Genomic DNA, 15,224 nt, shown 5'->3' with positions numbered 1-15,224 from the left:
AACAACACTCACTATAAGTTTGATTGGCCCCTCTGGTATCTTTCGCCCCTCTTCTATAAACAAGACTCTATGGAGGCGAGATAAAAACTAAGGTTAAGCCAAAATCCGATACGTTTATTACTTTATATAATAGCTATAACTAACAATGCATCGCATGACAGCCGTGAATTCTCTCATTTTAATATGCCACAGAAGCATAATAACACACATGCACTTTTCATAATAAAAGTACAGCATGTTATTAATCTTCTCTGGTCTAGTTTTTAATGCAAGACAGACTAATGACTTAGAAAGACTTACATCACTTGTTTTCAATTCTCTATTGTACTAAGTAATGTATTTTCTATGTAAGTGAGTATAATTATCATATCTTAACGTGTTGTAGATAAGATATATTTATATACTTTCATCTTTGATTTATAACTAAGTATTGTCAACATTAACATACTAACACATCGGAAAACCCTGCGACAGTTTTGTAGTTAAAAAAGAGAGTTTATTGTTAACATTAACATACTAACACATCGGAAAACCCTGCGACAGTTTCCTTGTTAGTAACATAGGCGGATCCAGGGGGTCCTTTTGTGGGAAAATTTTGGTTGATTATATGGGGAATTACTGAAGCATGACTGGAGCGGGACTCCCCCCTTTTTAGGTCAGTCAGCGCCCCCCCCCTCTTTACCCCTTATGAAAAGTTCTGGATCCGCCACTGAGTAAAAGTGTGTTTATTGTCAACATTAACATACTAACTCATCGGAAAACCCTGCGACAGTTTCGTAGTTAGTGAAAGTGTGTTTATTGTCATCATTGACATACTATCAAATCAGAAAACCCCGCGAAAGTTTTGTAGTTAAAATAAGTGGGTGTAATGTGAATATTAACTTACTATCATATCGGCAAACCCTCAGATAGCGACAAAGTTAGAAAAACTAGATTTATTGTCTCAACATTAACATACTATCTATCACATACGGAAACCCTGTTACAGAATAGGGTTTAACTGACATTTTCACTAATTTTTACAGAATAAGCCACTCAGATATTAACAAAGACAATTGCTGATCAGGTTGACGAATTGGAACGGTTACATTAAAAAGTGGTGGCTTAATTTATTTTTTTATCCACCATTCTGATCTCCCCCTCCTTATCTAGTTGAAAGTTTTTTGTTATAGCTGAAGTTTATCTACTTGTAAATCAGCCAGTAATGAACATTGTTCTAACACAACATTGATAATACAAATTGTAAGGCAACTGTTAATTCGTTTTCTGAAAAAAATATCTGAAAATTATATGTTTCATACTTCAACTTAAATCTATAATATATTATAACCTATTCTCATTATGGTAACCCAGGCAATATGTTTATCGTATTTCTGTTAATATCGTTTATAAAATTTTAATACCAATATCAATTTAATAACGATATCATAACATAATTGATCTTTTTACTTAATATATGAAGTCCATTTCATTCAAATCTATAATCAATATAATTTCAATTGTATATTATACTATCATATTAGCATAAAAGTTCATAAAATATTCATTTTGATTATTTAAAAGATAGTAGTATTTTCATATCGACTACGAAACAACCGACATTTTTTTATCATATCACATTTCCCTAAATTGAGCATGTTGACGTTTGGTCGTGCTATGTTTTTCAAAGGAATTCTTTTTGTAAAAAAAAGAGTATATATGTTCCATTGTCTATCTGAGGTCACGACCTTGGCTGAGGTTATATGAAAAAACCAAAAACGCATCCTATTGATATGGAATACAAAACGAACCTTAAAAAGTTTAATGTTTTCTCTAGTAAAAGAAAATATCTATTAAAATAGATGGGCTACTTGTATGTTTTTAATCAAGTATTTTAAAATACATGTACTAATTGTTAGCTTATTTTTAATATTATCATACAATGTACAATTTCTGTGTCAAGTCAGGAATATGAAAGTTGATTTCCATTTGTTAGATGTGTTTGGGCATTTGATTTGGCTATTAAATTTTGATAAGGGACTTTCCATTTTGAATTTTATTTGGAGTTTGGTACTTTTGTTATTTTACATTTTTATACAGACAGCTGATGCTTTATCATTACTTACTTGATAAAAATAATCATCTTTGATCATTGATCCACATCTTAAACTGGAATCCTCTCATAAGTAATACACTTCACTCCATCCATATCAACAAAATGTAGTTGTCAACCGGGAACCAGCTCAGTTCTGTCTTGGTTGAATGTCCCTTCTGGTATATTCCTGCTCACTTTAAAAGCCCTATCCTGTATTGTCAACACTTGTATGTAAAACACTTTAAAAGCCCTATCCTGTATTGTCAACACGTTTATGTAAAACACTTTAAAAGCCCTATCCTGTATTGTCAACACTTTTATGTAAAACACTTTAAAAGCCCTATCCTGTATTGTCAACACTTTTATGTAAAACACTTTAAAAGCTCTACCCTGTATTGTCAACACTTGTATGTAAAACACTTTAAAAGCCCTATCCTGTATCGTCGACACTTTTATGTAAAACACTTTAAAAGCCCTACCCTGTATTGTCAACACTTTTATGTAAAACACTTTAAAAGCCCTATACTGTATTGTCAACACTTTTATGTAAAACATTTTAAAAGCCCTATCCTGTATTGTCAACACTTGTATGTAAAACACTTTTAAAGCCCTATCCTGTATTGTCAACACTTGTATGTAAAATACTTTAAAAGCCCTATCCTGTATTGTCAACACTTGTATATAAAACACTTTAAAAGCCCTATCCTGTATTGTCAACACTTATATGTTAAACACTTTAAAGGCCCTATCCTGTATTGTCAACACTTATATGTAAAACATTTTAAAAGCCCTATCCTGTATTGGCAACACTCTTATGTTAAACACTTTAAAAGCCCCAATCCTGTATTGCCAACACTTATATGTTAAACATACTATTATACCATTGTCAACACTTATATGTTAAACATACTATTATACCATTGTCAACACTTATATGTTAAATATACTATTATACCATTTATTTTAATCTTTTTGCAGGAATCGCATTATTCCATTGTGCTGAAGTCCATCATCTGTATTTCCACAATTATCTTACTAGGATTAATTCTTGCCTACCACGCCCTAGAAATTCAAGTAAGTATTATGCACGTTTCATTTTAAAGAGGAACCTGTAATGTTTCTATTCATGTGATCACCAATAGGACCAGGGTTTTAATTTAGAACATATCTAATTAATTTGAGTTTCTTTGACAAAAAAATTGCTAACTTACTTAATTATGAGGTAATAGTGATAACAGAGATAACTTCGCAACTGTTAACCTTCATGGATACATTTTAATGCAGAAGATAGCACTTGTAATGTCATTGTTTTGAACCGGGTTTGGATGGAACTATCAAAATCATGCAATCAAAGTGAGCGCCTTACAAAGAAACAACAGGAGTACATGGTTATTCAGATAAAATATAAAACACTTAAGCTAACAGTACGTGTACGAACAATGAATTATTTACTAGGAGAGTAAGAATGGGGTTATCATACAAAACCTGGATTCAACCTTGCTAATATTATATTTTTCTCACTTATTCTTAAGCTATGATTAGAAAAAAATGTCGACCGATTTTTCTTAATAATAGAGCTAGTTATGATGTTGTTAGAATTGTATAATCAGGATCATCGTGTTATTTCAGAAGAATTTTGTCTATCGTTAACTAAGGGATTATAAGTAAATTTTAAGAATTGCACCGGAAAAGTACGACTAGCTTATAGTGTTTATATATATATGTTTTATGTCTAATCTAATATACCATATTTAACCTGCCGAATTACATTTGGTAATTTCCAATTTCATATATCCATTTCTGGGATACCAATTGCATTTGACACAAAAATAATTTAAAAGAGAGATGTAATGTTTCTATTCATGTGATCACCAATAGGACCAGGGTTTTAATTTAGAACATATCTAATTGATTTGAGTTTCTTTGAAAATAAATTGCTAACTTACTTAATTGTGAGGTAATAGTGATAACAGAGAAAACTTCGCAACTGTTAACCTTCATGGATACATTTTAATGCAGAAGATAGCAATTGTAATGCCATTGTTTTGAACCGGATTTGGATGGAACTATCAAACTCTTGCAATCAAAGTGAGCGCCTTACAACGAAGCAACAGGAGTGCATGGTTATTCAAATAAAATATAAAACACTTAAGGACATACGATACAGTTACAGGGAAGGTAATGACGTTGCTAACGTAAAATGTTATTTTCGCGACGTCAAACTGTGATATATCGGGAAAAGATGCATTTTTCGACTGATTTTTATCATTCAAACTGATTTAATTTGAAAACTAGTTCATGGACCCCTAATTTTTAAATTTATCTTTTAAAACAAAAAAGTTATGTCTTTCTTTCGAAAAAGAAAATACGGACACAAATCTGAATTTTGAGCAAATATACAAAATTTCGAACTCATTTTACTCAAAAAGTAGCACATGAAGGTATATTTTTTATAACATATTTGATTTAATGAGGTAAAAAATAGCCTATATGCAAATTTTCATCAACTTGTAAATACAGGTTCAATACTGTATCGTATGCCCTTTTTTCGACTGATTTTTATCATTCAAACTGATTTTATTTTAAAACGAGTGCATGGACCCCTATTTTTTAAAACAGCAATTTGTTTCATTTTGCAAGGAGATTATGTGACCCAAATTTTATAAAACTGTAAATAGCGCAATTTTTTCAATTTTGATAAACATGCAGCAAAAAATGACGTGTTTTCCTCTATCCATGAACATTAATTTGATAAATATAGAGTTATTTCGGAATAAAAATTGCATAATTTTTAATGATACTTATAAAATACAGAAATTACCGATTATTAAACAAAAACCATTTAAGCTAACAGTACGTGTACGAACAATGAATTATTTACTAGGAGAGTAAGAATGGGGTTATCATACAAAACCTGTATTCAACCTTGCTAATATTATATTTAGTCAAGTTTTAATATTTTAGAAAACTAAATGTGTTGTTCGATTTAAATAACCATAACTTATAGCTATGTGCATACAATATTTACTCTCCCCATATCATTAGCCAATAACACCAGGCTCTAAAAGTTAGCAAAATACAACATAACTAGGAATGGATATTTTCCTTGAATAAGTAACAATTCAGCTTGCACGTATAATGCACTTATTAGGTAGACATTGGGAGAACGTACAAATACATCTGAGGTCGTAATTAGTATTTCTTATTCACAATATGCGTTGTATTTTATTTACATTATTCTATATGTTTTTGTTCAGTGTATGACATATTGTTAGGAATAATTAGATTCTTGACGTTAAACCCATCTTTCTTATAGTTGATATCAAATAGGCATTGGTCTAAAGCAACAATCTATCAACATTAATTTTATTATTTCCACACGGATGCTGATTATACAAAAATGTTGCATAATGAAATTATGACAATAATTGTATACGTGTGTTTGTCATCTGTTTATCTTGGTGGGGACAGCAGTCTTGTGATTTTCTTTATTGAATACCAGTTAGTCACGTGAGACGAATGTTTAGAGCCCCGTTTAGGTATACTATCGTGTTGTGCATTTTAAGACAAATTGAGAATATTGTGCTATTTAAATTATTTCAAAAGTTTTGACTACTCCGACCATTTTTTAAGTGAATTTTTTTCCAAAGCTTCTTTTATAGATAATATCTAACAAATATGTATATGTTTATATGATGGAGCAAAATTTATTCAGAATGCAAAAAAAAATATAATTAAATCAGTACCCATTCTCTCCAAAACGAAAAGAAAAACAAATCAAAATCTCAAAGAGACAGAAATATTGGTAAACGAATATGACCTTGTACTAATTGTAGCAGGGAATCCCATTATTGTACGCGGTAAAATTCTTTCATTTTCATGATTCTTTTATTTGAACAAATATTATACTTCAATTTACTTTGCTTGATATCATCCATAGTGTTTTTTTCTCAGAAATATTGACACAGACAAGGCCAGTGAATGAGGAAGTCAGGTCACATGTCCTTGGGGAGGATAATCAAAACCAATCTAGAATTTATTGTTTGTTGTCTATTATATTTGGTATTAAAAGTATCAAATTAATTTGAAAACACCATAGGTTTGAATCAATTCCAATTTCAAAAGTAATAGGAATTTTAGTCTCAACAGAGTATATTTTATTGATCATTTAGTGCGTCTCGAGAACTGATATTATCCAATAGATCATTGTGAAGACAACTATATTGAAAGGCTGTTTTGTTTGTTAAATTGTTCATCAACATTTGTGGTTGAAAACATACCATGCGACCTACATGCATTGTTATTAAGACAAAAAACTATACGAGCTTTATTATGTCTAGGAAAATGTCACAAACATTGTGCATTTCAAATTTTTCAATATAAAAATTCAATCCACCAAACTTAAATATTCGAAGATTAGAAAAATAAAATAGAAAAAACAATGAAGATCATTCTTGTTTTTCAAATGGAAAAAAATATTAACAAAAAAACTAGAAGTCCATAAAACCTGACAAAATCCATATGATCCAACAGAACGAATGGTAAACAACTGTCATATTCCTGACTTGGTACAGGCACTTTCAGAAGAGAAGTGTGGGTTAAACCTGGTTTGAAAGCAATCTAAACCTCCCGCTTGTATGAGTACTTGAAAAACTGCTTTCTCATATGAAGATTCCAAACTCTATTGGATATTTGCTAGCACCACTTCAAATCTATATCCCCGAATAGCGCAAACACATGACTGAATGCTAATGGCTTGATAAGTTTTCAATTGATTGATTTCATTTTTTATTTTTCTATATGCTGTTTGTTCAACTGAAAGTAGAACATTTGAGAGCCAAAACAACTATTTAAACCTCATCACATAGTCATGTGCCTGTCCAAAATCCGGAGCACTGTTGGTAGTTGTATTAGAACTTGACGTATCATTAAGACACTTGTGTATGGATATCCTATGTTTAACCTCAGAATGTCTTTAGTTTTTTTGTATGTGTCTCATTTACGCACTCTTTGTATTCTTTCATTGAGATCTTTTTTTTATTATTCATTGCCATCGCTTTATTACGTTGCAGTTTAATCGTTTAGCTTGCACTGATGGTATAATCATAATTAGGGAAAGAAAATAAGCACATAAAGTTATCATGTACCTTATCAAGACGTTTATAGCAACAAACTGATTCGTAGACCAATTTACCGTTTGATTGAGATTGATGTTAATTTCGATATCTGCGCGATTAACTTGTTAAGGCTGAAAATGTTTACTCGTCATTTTTCTCACTTATTCTTAAGCTATGATTAGAAAAAAATGTCGACCGATTTTTCTTAATAATAGAGCTAGTTATGATGTTGTTGGAATTGTATAATCAGGATCATCGTGTTATTTCAGAAGAATTTTGTCTATCGTTAACTAAGGGATAAGTAAATTTGATGAATTGCACCGGAAAAGTACGACCAGCTTATAGTGTTTATATATATGTTTTATGTCTAATCTAATATACCATATTTAACCTGCCGAATTACATTTGGTAATTTCCAATTTCATATATCCAATTGTGGGATACCAATGCATTTGACGCAAAAATAATTTAAAAGAGAGATGCATATTTTTTTAATACGAAAAAAACCTTTTTCCCCCTGTATTTGAAGGTTGTGTTACCTTAGAAAAAGCAGAACACTAAAAACATGCAGAACAAGGTACCCAAAACCAAAAGGAAAAGTACTCATTTGGGCTTTGTCTTGTGAAATGATAGGTAACATTTACAATGTAGCTACTACTGAATACAAATCTTTTAAGTGACACTGTGTTAATGATGACTTTGGGATTTGAAACGTGTATAATAAATTTGAAATAAAGAAATGGATTGACAAATAGGAGATATATTTTTACATTTGTTTTGTTCTTATTGTATATTTTCTCACGAAATCATACAGATAATGTAGACAATCTATTATGTCATTCTGGAACACCAAGGTGACCTCGTGACCATCCTAATGATCTGCTTGGGAATTGAAAAGTGTGCAATATGGTTTCAATATATGACTCCCCAATCTCATAAAATCATCAGTTACTGTTACAGTAGTAAGGCAAAATCAATAAAGGATTTAAGCTTGGACCAAATATCCAGCCATGATATATATTATTCATTTTGTATCACGAAGTCCGATATGAAATATGATATTTTAGATGACTGATGTACACTTTTATCATCAATTATCAAAGAAAAACATTCGATTTATTAATATCTTTTCCGATGATCTTTTCTGCCTTGAATAAAGTCCCATCTAGAGTTTTTGGATAAAGTATTCGAAGTTACACCAATGAAATCCCTTACATCTGATTACATTGAACAGTGATGAATATTATCTCCATGTAGACATGTAAAGAGTTCGCATTCTGCAACATATTTCTGTCTCCTATTTGACATACAAAATACCGCTTTGTAGCTAAATGTAACGTCTATATGCTGCATACTTGTAATTGCTATCTCGTACACGTATAGTTTAAGTCTCACGAGAATATTTACGGGCAGGGATCGCGTTATGATTTATACAAGCTATACGACAAAATCTGAGTGTTTTTAATTTTAATCTTGATCTTCAATTAATCTGTCTCTTCAACGTTATACACATTTCCAAAGTTTTCCGCCAACGAAATCGGCCAATCGTATTTAGTTGACGAATTATAGGCAAAAATATATATAAAAATAGCTCGTATATGAATTGTGGTTGGGTTAAAACAGACTGAGTTATAAGTGTGTACAAACCTCCTTTTGACATACGAGATCGCAAAATTACACAAAAACCTATTCTCCTGTATGTTTTGCTTTTTTCGTAGATGTACAATGTACATGTTGTTTAAAAATTTACTTCTTTCTTCTGGAATAGGTACAATGTACACTCGAGAGAGTATTCGAAAGTGTTTTGCTCTCGAAAAACTTATCACATTTTTTGGATGTAATGTTATTTTCTCATCTGTGCTACAGATATTATTCATCTTAACTAATATTCCTTGTGCTTGCTTTTACAGTCTCTGCGTTTTCTATTTACCTACTAAGATAGAACTGGATGGATTGCGTTACAACAAATAAGTTTTACCTTATGTTTATATGGTTATTTTTTCTAAATGTGCCTGGATATTTTGGCAGTATATTGAAAACATATACACATTGTTAATCTTTAAATTTGATATTTGCACATTTTTTTTAACTGTCAATGAGGGATCTAAGGCATTGATTGAGATCATGATACAATATGATCACCCCCATATGCCCGTCTACAAATTCATTGAGCTAAAATTTGATCGTTTGATATTCATAAGTACTGAGCCACATTCTGGTGGTATGTGGACGTTAAATATGATGCCTCAAAGAACCCTTCCATTTGCATCACCTCTCTGACGCGTCCGTTGATAACGTTTTAAATAAGAAAGACAAAAGTTTTACATCATTTTTGCATTACCTAATGTATAAGTTGGAGACACAATTTCCAGACCCTTCACACCGGGTAACCAAACTGTACTTGGGATGTTTTTTATTCGAATGGAGATCCTATCTATTATTTATTCATGGTCTGATCATATATTTTCCACTGCCACTCTAACCAAACAAATGAACAATGAAGACCGCGTGCTGACCTCTAGTAAAATACATTTTTAATGAGCTTAATGATTAACATTTACCACACAACTCCTTTTTCCATATTGCGCTGGCATACTGTACGTATTTCTCTTTTAGATCCTGAATAAATATCCAATCCCCTTGTGACTTTCTTTCACCATAAAAAGAGTAAACATGTCAGAAAGAGGTTCGACACTTTGGCCACAAGTTCCGTAAACAGTAAAAAATATTGCGTAAAACACCACGCAATTCGTAATACTATCGATAGTAGACAGACATTTTTTATATAGAATTTATCAATGTATAGACAGAAATTTTCATCACTTTGACCCCTTCAGGCCAATAAATGTTCACTTGGTCAACATTTATTTCACCTTTTTCTGACATATAAACTTATCTATCTCTTTCATCGCCAATCAATGAGTAAAACCATCATCCAGGAAATAACCAAATTAGTCTCACCATTAATAATATATCGCTATTTTTACTTTCAGCATCTTAAAGGGTAAGATGATTACGTTTGGGAATCAGTTTTAAGCCGGCATTCTCACACTTTTCTCGTCAATCATAGAAATCGAGATAATGTCTTGTCGATTCTTTGGAATTCCTCATTCATCTTCCGAAAAGATCAATGACTTTTATTTACATTTGAGTAGCAAATGGTTTAAATGTTTCCTTGTTTGGTCTTAACTCATTTGTCATAGAGAAGGGCACAAAACGCGAGAAAGTCTTCACTAATGGAAATTTAACGCCGATCAGTAAACTGTTGAATGAGGTTCAAAGGGATATGCCATTTTTTTACTCAGTAACCTCTTGAAGTTATTTTTATTTAGTTTTTTGATTAGTGAAAATAAACCAAAAGGCAAAACATGATTCCTCTGACTTTTTATTAGTTGAAGCTTGAAATTGAGACTATGAATAATATATATGCACATAACAAAAAATTTGTTTAACCCACACAAAACAAAACGGTACACAAAGTGAAAGTTTATTCTAGAAAGCCTCAGAAAATATGACTGTGAAACTAACTAAGACAGGACGGATGTTTGTTTCTTTTGTTGCGTAAACTTTATACTTAATCATTAAACTCAGATATGATTATCTAAATGAAATTAAACTATGCGGTATGGCTTTTTCTCATTATTGAAGGCCGTGCGGTAACGAATGGTTGTAAAACTCTGTGTGATTTGGGCTCTTGTTAAGAGTTGTCTTATCGGCAATCATACCATCTTCTTATTTCTATATTGGAAGTTTGAATATTTTTATGCTCTATTTATGGGCATTATGTTTTCTGGTCTGTGCGTCCGTCCGTCCGTTAGTCCGTTCGTTCGTTTGTTCGTCCGTCTGTCCCGGTTCAGGTTAAAATGTTTGGTCAAGGTAGTTTTTGATGAAGTCGAAGTCCAATCAGCTTGAAACTTAGAACACATGTTCCCTCTGATATGATCTTTCTAATTTTAATGCCAAATTAGAAATCCCCCCCCCCCAATTTTAGTGTCCACTGAACATGGAAAATGATAGTGCGGATGTGGCATCCGTGTAGTGGGGACACATTCTTGTTTTAAAAAGTTTTACGAATAACTTTTTGCAGGGTTTTCCAGCTTTTTGTTAATTAAAAAAGAACACGCCCCTTAGTCCATCCATATGTACATTGCAATTACAGAAGAGGTTTTCCATTGCAGAATTCATTTGACAAGTTAAATCAAACAGATGTTTTATTTGCATTTAGCTTACAGAAGCAGTACAGAAATAGAATTATTCATAATAAAACAATTAACTCCCACTCCGGTGTATTTACTCTGAAACAAGGATTTTCTAGTAAAACATTTGTACAAAGATAAGTTATATTTATGGGTTTTCTCAAGATGTTTTGGCACAAAGGTTGTTTGCACTGGAAGAGAGACGTGCTGTATTATGCAACAACATCAGCAAAAGAAAGAATGATAGGTAAAGAAATAGAAAGACATAGGTGATTTCTGGTTTAGACATTACGGCAGCATTTGATTTATAATAATTGCCATTTTTGTATTTTTGAATCAGTAAATTGTTTAATCGCTTTCGGTACAATTCCATCAATCATTGAGTTTAAATTGGTTTCAAAATTATAGGAAAATACTTTTCGTTTTGATAAACACTTAATATTCTCCTGAATGTACCGTAGCCTTTATGATATCACGTTCAGTCAATTTGCTTTTTTTTTCTTTTTTTTTAATAATAGAATTAAGTGTTATAACATTTTGCGGAATCGGAGTCAGCATGTGCAAATGTAAAATCGTTGATTTAACCACAGATATACATGTGAATATTCATTTGAGTCTCAGTCTATGTCAATTTTGTAAAAGTACTTTAATAAAAAAAATCGTTTAATGTTTTACTTAATATACTTTAGAAATATTATTATATATGTAAAATCGAACAATTGATTGACACCAAAAACTAAGCTAAACATACATAATATATACTACGACCTGTCATTTTCTTTTGATTATCGAATACTTCATTTTTGATTTTCAGCGTTTTTAAGTGCAATATGTTGTTAGAACGTCAAATGTTTAAGTTAAACTAATATTTCAGATTGGTGACGCAGAATATAATTTACAATTAATAGTTTATTTCTGGACATTTTTTTATTAACTGTCTTCCCTTTTTCAATGCACACAATAGATATTGATATTCCACTTGAAGTGTTATGTTGACATAAATTTTATATTCCCATTGATAAATGTGCGGTATTGAGTAAAATTAAGTACTGGTAACAGTTCGTTTTGTTTGATTTTCTGAACAATGAATTTATTTTAGCCTAGTATTGGTCACTAAATCATTGAAGAGTCTGTTAAATATCATTATCTATTAATAAAATCAATAGAGCAGGCTTTAATACATTTGACCACAGTGACTGTTGTTTTATTGCTCATATCCACAATATTTAAATAAAGCAAGGACCGGATAAAAAACTAAATAAAAATTCTATTTTTTTTGCTAAACGTGCAACATTAGAAAAAGAAATATGGAAGAAAATGTCCGTTTCCTTTGATTTCATACGTTTGAAATATAACTAGGTTTGTTCATAATTTATAACGATATATAAAAGTTAACAGTGTGACAGTACTTGGAATTTAGATGACCATACTCCTACTTTATAAACATTATTGTTTTACTGTTTAGCTCTAGTCTACTTTTCCTCGGAAGTATTGAAAGTTTGAGTAACACAATTAAGGAGTGGTTGTATATATTTATTTGATTAATTAATTTAATTTAATTACATTAGTGCAACCTTTATACGATCCTCAAATAGATTTATACAATACAATGGTTGATAATATTACGTCCCTGTTAACCTTTTTTCAAATAAATAATATGTTTACGTACGCACCAACTGTGGCGTAATGGAAAATAATTCTGGGAAGTGCTCATAAATAAAATGCAATAAGACAAATCTCCAGAGGTTATTCTTTTCATAGAAACCTGTTTTGTTGGATTTCATAATACAAGAGGCCTTGGATGTGGGGGTCTTTATTTTCTGTATTCTATGTTTTATCCTGTATTTTAGAGTCTTTATTTTGTGAAATAAATAAAAATAATAATTACATATGTAGAATTCAAGTACTATTTTTTTATGTATTTTGGTGATTTCCCTATACTGTACATCGCTCATTTTTGTAATACTTATTGCATTACCTTATTATATTTTCTCAGTTATTCTTAATACTTTCGCACCCAATATTCTCTATTCATAATTTTTTCGCTGAATGTTCTCTGTTTTTTGGGCCATTATTCTCTATTTGAATAACCCCATCTAGACCCTTGCACAAATGAAGAAAGTTTAACATAGACTCTTTGCTTACCAGAGTTACAAAAAAAAACTTAATGTAAACAAGATCGCCGTATAGAACTTTGAAAACCCATGCCGTGACTACTATAAATGAAAAATTAAGCAAATAAAAAATGCCTTTAAAGCTGATCGGGTTTTGATTATGTTTTGATGGAAATTATTGAACATTAAGAGAGAAATACTACAATCGATTCTATCAACATTGTAATTCTATTTAAAGTTTGATTATTTTTGAAACATTTCTCATTATAGCTTGTACGATACTGTCTGATAAATAATAAATGTCCTCTGATATCGTCGTCGTTAATGCTGTAAAGGACATAATTACTGCTATATTCAAGGTCTGCACGTTCTAGATCTAAAAGTCAATCGGCTTTGTATAAAAGTAGCATCATTAGTCAGTTTATTTAACATAATGGAAATATTTTGGTTTAACGGATAAATAATAAATTGGTTTTAGATTTAAATGTACCAAATACTTGTTTTGAAGTGGTTTAAAGAGTAAATACAAGAGATACAATAACTTGATAAAAAAAATAGATAAGTGAGTAAAATTCAAAACGGAGAGTCCCTAGTCAAATGGCAAAATCAAAATACACAGTCACGTAACTATGTTGAGTTAAGTAACTCAGTTTAATACACTGTAGTACAAAAAACTTATGCTTGGCTGTTATTGTCCAAAATGACTCTTCTATATTAATTAAAAAAATACAATTTGTAAATGAAAAATTTGTCATACAAAATGATTACAATCATCATAATTTATTGCGATTCTAGAATGAAAGGAGAAGACTTTATCCTACGTAAAATCACATCATTTGAATTGTTACCATTTTCTGCGTTATGATTTTTTGGAATGTTGTTACTTTTCGTTCATTCTTTGACTATAAAAGGTTTTTTCATTTTTTTTCTGCTTCCGTTTTTTTTTTTTTTTTCATTTATTTATGCTGTGTCCTTGTTTTTTATTGAACACTTATTGGTCCTGTCATTTTCCTCAATTTCTTTTCAAAGTACCGATAACTGTCTCACGATTTTTGTATTTCGTTGCGAAGGCAAGGCATGTTTCTAAATCCAAGAAAAATTTTCACAAAATCTGAATTTCATGGTTTTAACCTCTTGAATTTACCATGTACACGTGATTGTAGTAATCTCGCGTCCTTTTAATTTCATGGTTTTATCTCCAGATTCTATGAACTCATAATTGTCGTAATCAACATCATTGGAAGTTCATGTCTTTTTATCTATGCAATGTTGCATGTGCATTGCACTGTTTAATTAACTGTCAGCAATTATTTCTTACAGACAATATAACTCTTATACATCTTGCTCTTTATGATAGATATATTCCAACAGATGTGAAAATAAAAGATAAATAATTTAGTAAGCATTCGTGCGTACTGTGATGCAAATATTTATGATTATTTTTGTTTACATGCTTTTAGTCGTTACCTATGGCTATACATGTAGCAACAAATATGTTTACTTTCACAATGTCATGAAACGTTTTGCGACTTATAAATAATTTAGTAAGCTTTTATGCGTACTGTGATGCAAATATCAGTAGTTAACCGTATAACGAATTTATCGCACGCTAGACCTTTTCAGCTGCGTTTTGTTGAAAAATTAACAATGAAACACAACAACATTAATAGATGACGTCACCATTAACGCGTCATGAACCCCCTATGAAATTTACTAACCCCAT

General features: G+C 31.0%; 1 protein-coding gene across 5 annotated transcripts in view; it reads left to right on the top strand.

Annotated features, from left to right (window-relative positions):
- The window catches only part of LOC143072274 (small conductance calcium-activated potassium channel protein 1-like), a 168,664-nt gene that overhangs the window by 127,057 nt on the left and 26,383 nt on the right, over positions 1 to 15,224 (top strand). For all 5 annotated transcript variants that reach the window (XM_076247142.1, XM_076247138.1, XM_076247143.1 and 2 more), the window contains one exon: positions 3,053 to 3,148. In XM_076247142.1, coding sequence (XP_076103257.1) covers positions 3,053 to 3,148 — 96 coding nt within the window. The remainder of the gene's footprint in view (positions 1 to 3,052; positions 3,149 to 15,224) is intronic.

This window comes from Mytilus galloprovincialis, chromosome 4, assembly GCF_965363235.1.
Source record: "Mytilus galloprovincialis chromosome 4, xbMytGall1.hap1.1, whole genome shotgun sequence".
NCBI lineage: Eukaryota > Metazoa > Mollusca > Bivalvia > Mytilida > Mytilidae > Mytilus > Mytilus galloprovincialis.
This window is presented reverse-complemented; position numbering and strand designations above follow the sequence as displayed.